Below are 12,308 nucleotides of genomic sequence, written 5' to 3'. Positions count from 1 at the left end.
AAAAGGAAATTCACCATTTTTGGATTTTGCTTCTACTTTTATCTGTATTTCCTGCTTCTCTTCTTTTGCTATTGCTATTTAATGTAAACTTCGGCTGCTGCAGACGTCTTGTCTTACAGAACATTTTTGTACAAATGTTCTATAGTTAAAAGAGGAAGGCAATTAAGAATGTAGAATACCTTCAGCGTGCAGCCACTGTGCACTTTGTCTTATATGCTATTTTATTTAGTCCTCAAACGTCTGTGGGGAGGAACAATTAAGTCTCTTTTCGCAGGCCAGGAAGCTAAGAATCAGAGAGATGGTGTGGTGAGTGAGTGCTGGGGACAGCAGAGCTCATTATTTGTTCACTGCTCCATTCTGCCTTGCGAAGTACTTGAAAAAATGCCGTGAAATTTTGACGTGCGCGAGTTTGTTGAGTTCGTGCAGTCTATCAGATACCACAGTAGGTGACAGGGATTCAAAGGCAAACAGATCTGGCCCTTGTCCTGGGAGAACCCACTCTCACATGAGAGACAGAAATACAAGCAAATGGTTCTATCAGTGGCCCTTGATCTTTTTGTTCATAGGATCCCTTTACATTTTTAAAAATTATTGAGGTCCTCAAATGTCTTTTGTTTATATGAGTTCCATCAATATTTATAGTATTAGAAATTAAAATTGAGAAATTTAAAATATTTATTGATTCATTAAAAATAACAAGAAACTCATATTACAAGTTAAGATAAATATTTTTTATAAACAATAACTATAATTTGCAAACCTCCAAAAATCTTTAGTGAAAAGGGAGGCATTGATAGTCTAACCTAGACAGATTAGATTAGGTTTAATTTGTAATGGGCCAGCCAGCTCTTTCTAGGAGAAACTCAAGGTTCATCCAGCCTTGTTCTACCTGCGAACTGGAAACTCTGTTTTGGAAAACTGTGGGAGAAGCCCTTCCTCCATTTACCGGAGGTTGTGTTCTGAGTGTTACAGTCAGTGTGAACAGCTTTTCCCCAAAGGCTGGCATTGTAATAAGAGAACACATGTGGGAAAGTGACTGTAATTTAAATTTCCTACAGCTCAATAGCATTTAAAGAAAATTCCACACATTTTAATTGATCACATTTACTTTGGACTTAGTATTTTGCAGTGTATCTTTTTAATAATTGATTTTTTAAATCTTTCTTTTTTAAAAATTTAATTGTATTTTAATTTCTGGGATACATGCACAGGGCATGCAGGTTTGTTACATAAGTAAACATGTGCCATGGTGGTTTGTTGCACCTATCAACCCATCACCTAGGTATTAAGCCCCGCATGCATTAGCTATTTATCCTGAAGCTCTCCCTCCCCCTGCCCTCCCCAGACAGGCCCCAGTGTGTTGTTCCTCTCCCAGTGTTCATGTGTTCTCATCATTCAGTTTCCACTTATAAGTGAGAACATGTGGTGTTTCGCTTTCTGTTCCTGTGTTAGTTTGCTGAGGATAATGGCTTCCACCTCCATCCATGTCGCTGCAAAGGACATTATGTTGTTCCTTTTTATGGCTGGATAGTATTCCATGGTGTGTTTGTGCCACATTTTCTTTATGCAGTCTATCATTGATGGGCATTTGGGTTGATTCCATGTCTTTGCTATTGTGAATAGTGCTGCAATGAACATACACATACACGTAGAAGTCTTCAAATCCTGGCAGTTGTTTCTATGGAATTACTGCACAGAATGCTCTGATAGGTTTTGTTTTTTCCCACCTTCCCATCCATCTTTATTTTTTTCATGCTCCCCGTGGCCTTTTTTCCTTTTCCTTTCTGCTTCATATTTACTTATATTTCAAGTCTGCCCATATTTCAAGGCAATGATGAGTGGGAAGTGCTATGTAGGACTCAGCTGGAGACAGGTGAAGAAGCAGAAAGGCATGGTTCCTAGGGAGCTGTACTTGTGCAGAGACACACAGAATCATGCCTTTAATTGAAGTGTAACTATCAACAAATGCCTCTGAGACCATTGGCACAGTGACGCTTTAAGGTCAAGATCATCTTTTATTTCCAAGTGCGTTTTAGTCTTCTGAGCATCATCAGCAGAACAGAAATCACTCCGTGCATTCTGGAGATGATAGTCAGTCTATCCGGTTCAACATACCTGATAAGGAAATAGCAGCATTACTGTTCTACTAGATATCAGTATACTTATTGAGTTTCCCATTTTTTGATATGTACCTCACTTGAAGTGTTTTGCCCCCCACTTCCCTTTAATCTGAATAATTAGTGTCCTTCAACTCCATTTATGGACACAGGTCATAGAATATAATCCTCTAATTCATTTGTGAGGACAAATGTTTCAACAGGGAGACACACTTTCAGTATCAGTATTTTCTCCTGGAGAAGACATGATTTTTGAATTCAGCTGTCTTCATTATGGATCATGGGAATACTTACTTTCCAAGGATTCTAGAGAGTGTGATCTTTTAGGCTGAACCGAGTTGCAGTGCACGGCAGTGCAGTGGGGAGAGGGGAGTGGTTCAAGTTTACTGGCTGCCTCTGGGCTCATGGAACCGTAACTCCTGGTCTCCCAGGTCACAAGGCTAAAGGAGCAAAAGAGAGTGTGTGCTGTGTGTTTGTCAGCGTGACTTTGAAAACATTTGGATTGTGAGTTAATTTTATATGAAAGAACATATTATACTTACACAGCTTTTTTTCCTTTTTTTTTCTTCTGTGACCTGCAAATAGTCTCTACACATTGGTTACTTCTTCTGGCATTTTATAGCTAATGTTGATGGTATTTTTCCCCCTTTTCTTTGTTTTGCCCTTCCAGCTTTACCTTTTTTCCCCCCTTGGCTTCCTTTTCTTCTCTGATTTTTGCTTTTTCCCTTTATTGCCATATCATTTTCATTTTTTCTTATTACATTTTGTCCTCCTACCCTTCCCTGTGCTACCTGGATCGGCCTCTTTTTTCCTTCATTTCCTGTATTTTATTCATTCCTTACCAGTGAAAATATAGATTGTAGGGTTAGTAGAACAGAAATTGAGGGTTGAGTAGTTACATTCTAAAGGAGCATGAGAGCCAGTGAATATGATTCTGATTAAAAAAAAAAAAAAAACGTTTTACCAAACGCTTGCTTAACAGTGTGATTTACATGAAGTGGGTAAGTTTTTGTCTGAATATACTTAAATATATTTACTTAAATTTGAGATGTGAACTTTAACCTGTGTAATTTACACAAGTTGCAGTTTAATTAACATAATTTACTGTAATTTAACATAAGATCCTTTATTGGCAGCTTCACTGCACTACTATATTGTGCTTGGAGACTGGCTATATAATGAGCTTCTTGCTGTTTTTGTATGCAGCTGTCTGTGAAAATGGATGTCAGAATGGTGGACGTTGCATTGGACCCAACCGCTGTGCTTGTGTTTATGGATTCACTGGTCCACAGTGTGAAAGAGGTAAGAAGAGAAATGAGAACCTCACTTTCGGAAGAAGTCTATTTTATTGTAAAAATGTATAATTTTTTGCTATTCAATGAAGATTCTGCAAATGAAATTATATTTTTACTCTGATTATGTCTCTAAGTTGAATGGTAAGATTTTGAGACATAACTAATAGTGGCAGAAGTGTCTCAACTTTTTCCACCAGTGAACTCAGTTTGGGCGGCCAACTCTGGGGCTATGGCTCTAGGGTAATTTTGAGTGAGAGACTGATGGCAAATTCTAATAATGTGCTTAATTCAAATTAGGAGGCATTGTTGAAAGTACTGCTTCTGTTAAAAATGAAATAGTGTCAAGCTATCTTTGGCTGCAAACCCCACAAAATCTGACATAAATTGTCCTAAGCAATAAGGAAATGTATAGCATTTCACAACAAAAAGTCCCGAGCTAGTGGGTCTCAGGTAGGATGTGATCAAGGCTTTTACCCTGTTACTCTGTTTCTCTTGACCCTGCCCTCCTTTATGTTTCACTTTTTGTCCTAGCCTGAACTTCTTTGTGCTTATAAAATGGCTGTCAGCAGTCACTAAGGAAGCATGTTTCCTCTTCACCTCTTGAGACAGAAAATATCTCCTCCAACTGTGGGCCAGCAGTAGCCTCCAGGGACACTTTGTATGCTGCCTGGCTTAAGCTTGAGTTTTTAAAATAGTTCATGGCAAAGTGGGGGGTGGCGGTGGTAATATGTTTGATGTAAACTTGCTAGGACCTGTCGTTGCAGCAGGAGATGATTTAAGCTTCCCCAGAGTCACATGGAAGGGATGATTGGGTATCTGAAGCCAGTAGAGCTTCCTTTGGGTAAGAGAAAAGGGGTGGAGGGATGGATGCTGGGTAGGCATCCCGCATTGTCCAACTTATTCATATAAATGGTTAGTCAAGCCAATGTGAAACCAATTTACTGTGGTTTGAATAGCAGTTAAACTCATGACCTATAGACTGCTGAAAATCTCTGGCATTGATCCCTCATTATGGATCATGGGAATATTTATGTTTCAAGGATTCTAGAGAGTGTGATCTTTTAGGTTGAGCTGAGTTGTGGTGCAGGGCAGTGCAGTGGGGAGAGGGGAGTGGCTCAAGTTTGCTGGCTCCCTCTAGGCCAGCGGAAGCCTGACTCCTGGTCTCCCAGGTCACAAGTACAAAGGAGCAAAAGAGTGTGTGTGCTGTGTGTAAGCTACCTAAAATAATGTCCTGATGGTAAACAGTTTCATGACATATCAAGAAGTTAAACTTTATAAAATGTGATAAATAACTAGCACCGAGCCATAACAGTAAAAACAAACTTGAGCTAAAATTAATATTACATAATCATTCATTGTTATTTATATCCTCAGTGCATTTTTCCAGAGCTTGTTGTGGCATCATATTGTACAGCACTTTCTTTGTTGTGAAACTAGAATATATGAAATTATGTCAATGAAATATTACAGATAAGTACGGGTCAAGGTTTGTATACGTATAGAGGCTTTGAGTTGTGAAAAAGCCTTATATTTTAAAAATTATACTCATTACCCTGACAAAACTTCATCTTGCTTTTCAAGTTTTACCTTGAGAAGAAACTGAGAAATTACAATTATATGGTGAAGTTTGAAAAGTAAAATATTTTTTCACATACATTTGGATGTATATATACATCAAGATATTTTTATTATTTTTAATGTAATTGAGATTTCTTGGGACTGAAGTACATTCCACAAATGATAGAGTTTAATGTTACACTTAGGATGAATTTAAATGTCTTTACCAGATGCTTTTATTTGGGAAAGAAAAATTAATTATGAAATGTTAACATAAAAAGATAAATTACTCAGAATGGAATAACACACATTTCTTAGATAACGCTAAGTTTATTTGAACATCGTAGAATGTAGAATAAATTTAAAATTTCAAACATAATCATAATTGGTAGAGATGATCTTCATTTTTCTGGGAGTCATGTAAACTTTGTAGCTGTTTCATCCTGAAGCAGATTTCAAAGTCAATTTGTAATTGGCAAAGAAATTGGGTGAGTAGTTTCAACTCAGAGGCTTCCAGGAATTACGTCATTATTCTTCAACAGTTATTCATTCATTAGATTTGTTAGTCATTACTAAATTTCTGAAAATTCAATAAAGACTTACATATATTTTACATGTACAGTAGCATGTTTTCTGAAAAAAATTATAAGATTGATTAGTTAATGGATTACCCTTAGGGATATTTTTTAAATGTTGGTTTGTTTCTTAAAAGTCTTATTACTTACTACTCTTCAGATGGAAGTTCTAAAGCTTCATTTCTTTCAAAGAAGGAGTTAGCAAGTTCCACTCTTAGATAGCAACCATGAACTTTAATATTTTAAAGAGATGTTTTAAATTGAATTTATACATGTATAATAACCCATTCTACTAAAAATGAAGTTCATAATTTTTTCAAGAAACATTGTGTCTGTGTAGAAGCAAAAAGAGTAACTCACTTATATTGAGGTTGGTGAGTAAGCTCATGTGCCCTGTTAGCGTTTAAAGTTTATATATATATTTTTAAATTACTGAATTTCAAAATATATGTTCTTTGTTATCTTAATAAAAAGACCTTTGTAAAATCAGAGATATTTGTTCTTCCTAATGTAGAACACATAATTTCCCTTTAAACTGGCCTTCTGGGATCAGTCATACGATATAACATGGCTGCTTTTCTAGCTGTCTGGGCTTTAGGCAGACTGGTTTCCAGACCCAGAGACTGAGTAGTAACCAATGGCTGGCATGATTATGGTATTTAACTTGAGTCTGAGTGCTGGGTAATCTGAACTTCTTTGGAGTTCTCTTTTCACACTTGCTGATATGTACAATGACCTTTTATACTTAGCATCAAAAAAAAAAGAGAGTTCTTGTGGTTACAGGCTAATTGTAAAATGCAGACAGCTCATTTGTGGCCATGGCATATGAAGGTACTCAATTCTTTATGTATCTCTTTCCAAACAAATGTAATTTGAAAAAAAAATAAATATCTCACTTAATATACACTTGAGATTAAACAGAAATGGAGTCAGCATTCGATGTTGAGACCTGATGGGTTTTTTCCCTAACACTTAAAATGTACCTTATGTTTTATCAGTAGAAACTTGGAGAGGGTGGGTAGACAAGACATAGATTTACCTAAGGAATTTCTGAACCAAATAGATGATTACTTGATCACAAATGTGGCCTGTCTAGAGTCCTTCTTTCAACTTTTTTGACTTAAAGGATTATTGAAATCTTTTGTAATGGAATTTTCTTTGAAGTTTATATAAGGCCCATTTGTTAGAAATATATCCTAGACCCTTTTAAGTTATACATAAATTACTACCACAAATGGTTTTTATCATGTAAACATGACTTCCTTAAAATAGTATGCAAATTGTATAAAATTTCAAATAATCTGGTGCTTAGTAACATTTCCTTTAAAATGTACATTTTTTTAGTACAACTTAAAGGAAAAAAGGACTAGAAAATTATTTTTTAATTATTGACATTTTAAAGAAAAATAACTTTTGTTAATCTGCATCTTCAGTGGAATTAAAAGGTGAGATCAAGTTGCAAATGTTAGAGTTCAAAAAATCTAAACTTTCAAGCCTTTATGTAAAATGAAAATTGATTTCCATTTAGGTTACCTTTTACGAAATCATCCAGTTATAGAACCTAATGCGTGAACCCAGGTCTAAAAGCGTGCTGAGAAGGAGTCACTCCAACTCTGCCTGGATATCTCTAGTCAGCGGCTCTCACTCACTCACCCCATCATGAAACAGTCCTGCTCATCATCAGAGTCCTGCTTGCTAGAACTCTGCATTATTCTGCTGCTGTCCAACCAGGACATTTAGCAGATGTGTAAGATCTCATATAGTCTAATTCAGTGGGAAGATGATGATGACAACTTCTCTAAAAGGAGTCAACCACAACCTGCCACTCAGGTGTGCATGCTGGCAACCTGGCGTCTAATTATAAACTTCAATTATTGTATACATTTTTATTTATTCACCCACACTTCAGGAAGTAAAGTAACTGTAATAGCCATTAAATCTACTTAGACCTTACCCAAATCCTCCAAGAGTAGGTGTAAAGATGGACAAATTTGGGTTTTCCTGAATTCTGAGAGTAATGTAGACCCAGACTCAAGTTCGTTTAGAAATAACTGATATACTTGTTAATCCAATGGGCTTGGAATGTATTATAAAGTATTCAGGGTGATTGTACAGCTTATGAACATTCAAGTAACATAGCAAATTAGTAGTATGACCAGGAATATAGGGAATATGGTGACGAGAACAAGCTGGTATTACATAGAATTCTATACGCAGTGAATTTGATACTTTCAAGAAATGTATAAACAATGTTTTTAAGAAAATAAGTTCCATTGTAATTTTCTGTTTTAAAATGTAATGCATGTTTACTATAAAGTAATTTAGAAATAAAACAAGATGAAAGACGAGAATCCAATTATTCATAATTCCTACACTTAGGATTAATTACCGTTAATGTCTTGGAGACTATAACTTGAGTCATTTTTCTACTGCACATGCATGCAGTGTTTACAAAAAGTTGAATCTTTCCATTCTTAGTAGAATTTACTCTTTCGTAACGTGAAATGTCCTTGTATCTTGCCTCTCCTTTTGTGTTATTAAATATGTTATAGATTGTTATAGTTGCACTGCACGTTGTAATAACACAAAAGGACAAGCAAGATATAAGAGTAAGATATACGTGCTTTGGGGTGTTTACTTCAATTTACCTTTTTAACCACAAATTAGAATGTACAAGAGTGTAACTAAACTAATTTTTAAAATAAATATTTAATATTTATTCATCCTATATTTGTTGAGTACTCTTAAAGTATTAGGCTAAGTACTTGGAACTTGAGTTATAAGAAAAACCAATATATACTTCTTATTAATGAGAAGCAAATTATTGAAAAACTAGTCATCTACTTTACACATGAGGATGCAATAAGACACAGTAAATACCGTAATGGGAGTAGGAACAAAAAGTAAGAGAGCTCTGAAATGCTCCCTAATGCAGGACAAATTACAAAAGTCTTTCTTTCAGTCGAATGTAGAATGAAAAAACATAGCTTACTACAGTGGGAAAAACAGTATCAGACTAATTCCTGAGATATATCATGATTAAATCTTATACTAATATTATTTAAACTCCATAATTCATGACCAATTACCCTAATTACTAAGCTGATATTTATTTTGCAGAAATAAAATGTCTCCCTTTTTCTTGCACTCTGAAGATTTAGTAGAATGAAAATTACAATAAGCAGAGAGAGAATGTTACCAACTGCAGATGTCAGACTCACATGTACCCTCAGGCACACACACACACACACACACATTTCTGCACTTGTGAGGCCGTTAAGAAGAGCATTGTATAACCTTGCACTCTCTAAGCTAAACTTAGCCTTAAATGGGCATCAGAGAAATACCAAAAGATCTGTGGGAACTTAACTTTTTGGCACTAGCTCGGTTGATACCCTTATCTTGAATGCCATTAAGAACAGAGGGAAAGAAAATTAGAGAAGGAAAAGCAGACAGTGGGAAGTGGAAGAAAAAGAGAGGAAGGAGAAAATGAAGACTGATAAGAAAAGAGGGATGTAATGCTAGACGAGAAGTGGAGACGCTTGGTGTTGTATAAAGGAAGGACTTAAATCAGGGAGAAAAATCAATTCACTGATTGATCTACCTGGGAGAGGCCAGCCTTTCACTTCTTAATCCTTAATTTAAGACTCTGCTGTTTAGATCTGTAAAATAAGAATGAACTTTTGGCAGCCCAGTAGATCCTGATATTTTATTCTCTTTTGAACAAAAGCAATGTGTATTTCATTTATTCCAGCTCTTTCTTTGATTTTGGTTTATCTACCTACAGGCAGGGAAACCTGCAATATAAAATACAAAGGCTAGAATATTTTATATTTTTAACTCCATAAATATTTTTTCTTGTTTTCCTGTTTCAACGTCAGATTAAAAGACATTAGAGGTTAATTGGTGTAGAAACTGGGCAAAACTACCAGACACACACAAATTAAATGTAATCAGATGTTATTATATAGAATTTACTCAAAAGTAATTAAATCAGATGTGCATGTATATGGGGGAAGTTATGTAACAAATACCGTATATTTCAAAAGTTACAAATTCTTAAATAACACCTGTCTCCAGGGTTTTCAGATAAACAGTTGTGGACCCATAATCACCTCATAGATTCGTTGGAAAGATTAAAAGCAATAATGTGTTAAGCACCTGACATACAATAGGCAGTGTGCCTGACACATGGTAAGCTTCCACTAAGTGTTACTTGTTGTATTTTTAGAACACAGGCTGTAGTCAAAATCAAAGCTTAATATTAAAACCTGTGTAACTTTAGAAATGTGATTGCCCTATCTGATGCCTGTTTGTACGTATATAATACATATCTATTATGTTAACTTTGAATCATTTTTGTGAAGATTGAATGATATAATGCCTGGCATCCACTAAATGAAATAAATAATGGTCATTAATGCTACTATCTTTTTAAGAGGACTCCTCAGTTATCAAAATGATAGATGTGGTGGCTGGTTTTAGAAATAGAATATTTGAAAGTGGACTCTCAAATGAGAGAAAAAAGAATGTTGTGACCTATTTAAGTCATACAAATAAGGCTTAATTATGTTTTTATTGACAGTGGAAAGACTTAGAATAAAGTGGATACTTTAAGAGAAGTTCACAATCCTGAGATGAGATTTAAACAAGAAATGAAGTGCCGTGGCCTGTGTCTAGCACAGAGTTAACTGCTCAATAAATGATCAGCAATAATTTAAAAAATAAAGCCAAGATCTGATATGCTCTTTTTTTTTTTTTTTGAGTCGGGTTCCTGCTCTGTTGCCCAGGCTGGAGTGCAGTGGCATGATCTTGGCTCACTGCAACCTCCGCCTCCCCGGTTCAAGCTATTCTCCTGCCTCAGCCACCTGCGTACCTGGGATTACAGGCATGCACCACCACACCCCGCTAATTTTTTTGTACTTTTAATAGAGATGGGGTTTTGCCACGTTGGTCAGGCTGGTCTCAAACTCCTGACCTCACGTGATCCACCCACCTCGGCCTCCAAAAGTGCTGGGATTACAGGCGTAAGCCACCGCGCCTGGCCTGTTATGCTGCCTTAGATAAAATTGTCCTAATGGGTGAGAGAGAGACTATTTCAGGATCTCTGGGACATCAGTTGTGAACAGCATAAGTTTCACTATTTTACCTTTTGTGGGATTTTTGGTAACAGTACAGATTGACTGGAAAATATTGTATATTATTATGACCTTGTTTTTATGCAATTGAATTAGACCCTACTTATCTTGTTTTGACATGTTTTTATTGTAAATGTCAGTATTCCTACTAGTACTCATTACTTAGCTGGTCTTTTGAAAATGTCTTAGTTTGCCCTTTTCCTATACACAAGTTATTATTCTAAATATTTTACAGTGTAACTCATATATAGGTAGAGTTTACTTAAGCCAAGTACTTGTAATCTATAGATTTGCATATGCTAAATCTGAATGAAGAAGTAGGTCAGAGAGTTTTTCAAACAGTACAGAGATCAGTTCATCTGTGGTACTTTCCTTGACCACCCTACCTTCCTACCCCCATCTTATTTATTGGGGAAAACTAAGGCAGTCTGTCCTGTCCTTTTACCTGCCATATATCCATTCCTCTAGAATAGCTCTTTTCGTTGTGTTGAGACTGTGTATTTGCTTGGCTGTGGGCCTCTTTAAAAGCAGAGATACTTTTCTAAAATTGACTTTGTGTTTCTTATACTCCACACAGTGCAGCATAATGGAAGACGCATCATACATGTGACTGCATAAACATGGGGGATTCCAAGTAGGAGAAATAGGATGAAAATAAGTATAGAGATAATAAAGGTCCTTGAATGTTCACGGAGACTTAATCATTTAGTGTGGTTGTAATACACAGTTAGTGAAAGGAAAGAGTAGATGATGAGGCTGGAAAAATAGACACAGACCTTAATTTACAAAGTCTGAAATGCTGGAGTCAAGAGGCTGCCCTCTATACCCTCAAGTAGGCACTGAGTAGAGGAGCTATGAATGACTTGTACGCTTGAAAGCAGTTCTCCACAAACGTCATTCTGGAGTGGCAAACAAAGTAGAATGAAGGGTGGAATCTCTTAGAACTCACTGCATGTCTGCTAGATTAAATTTGTATAATATTTCACTAGGATTATGATTTATGTGTACAAAACTTAGATTTTTAATATAAATTTGAAATTACATAATTTGGAGGGAAGATAACATTTATTGAACTTTTACTATGATAAATACTTTAGAGCAATTAATATTTTTAACAACCCAAAATATTTTTTAACATAACACTATGAATAAAAAAATGGAGGTATAAAGAAGTGAAGCAATTTTCTCAGGTTAACTCAGCCAATAAGAAATCCAGCTAAGGATTGGAACACTGGTGGTATAACCTCAGAACCCATACACTTAGCCTCAACTTTGATTCTAGTGAAACATGACATTACAAAAGTAATATAGTTCCACTCTTTAGAACTGTATTGTGTCAGTTCAGTATGAGTACTGATAACAAGGCACATGATACCATTGAATTAAAGGGATGGCTTGTCGTTTGGGGATTATTTTCTTTTCTAGCCTAGGGAATACACACACATATATATGTATTTCAGATTATGACTCTGAATTCATAGGCTCAGAATTTGTTTATGTATATAATCTAAAATATTCAAAACTCATAGAGCTTAAAACAAAATTCAGACTTCTGTGTTTAGCCAAGATAGACTAACAGGAATAAATTAGCCTTCCTGCCTGAAAAGAATAAAATACAGAACAGAG

At 35.7% G+C, this 12,308-nt stretch overlaps 1 protein-coding gene across 2 annotated transcripts in view; it reads left to right on the top strand.

Moving 5' to 3' along the window:
- The window catches only part of FBN2 (fibrillin 2), a 283,862-nt gene that overhangs the window by 16,640 nt on the left and 254,914 nt on the right, over window positions 1-12,308 (top strand). For both annotated transcript variants that reach the window (XM_024246978.3, XM_054555893.2), the window contains one exon: window positions 3,324-3,419. In XM_024246978.3, the coding sequence (XP_024102746.2) occupies window positions 3,324-3,419 (96 nt within the window). The remainder of the gene's footprint in view (window positions 1-3,323; window positions 3,420-12,308) is intronic.

The sequence above is a fragment of the Pongo abelii genome, chromosome 4, assembly GCF_028885655.2.
Source record: "Pongo abelii isolate AG06213 chromosome 4, NHGRI_mPonAbe1-v2.0_pri, whole genome shotgun sequence".
Classification (NCBI taxonomy): domain Eukaryota; kingdom Metazoa; phylum Chordata; class Mammalia; order Primates; family Hominidae; genus Pongo; species Pongo abelii.
This window is presented reverse-complemented; position numbering and strand designations above follow the sequence as displayed.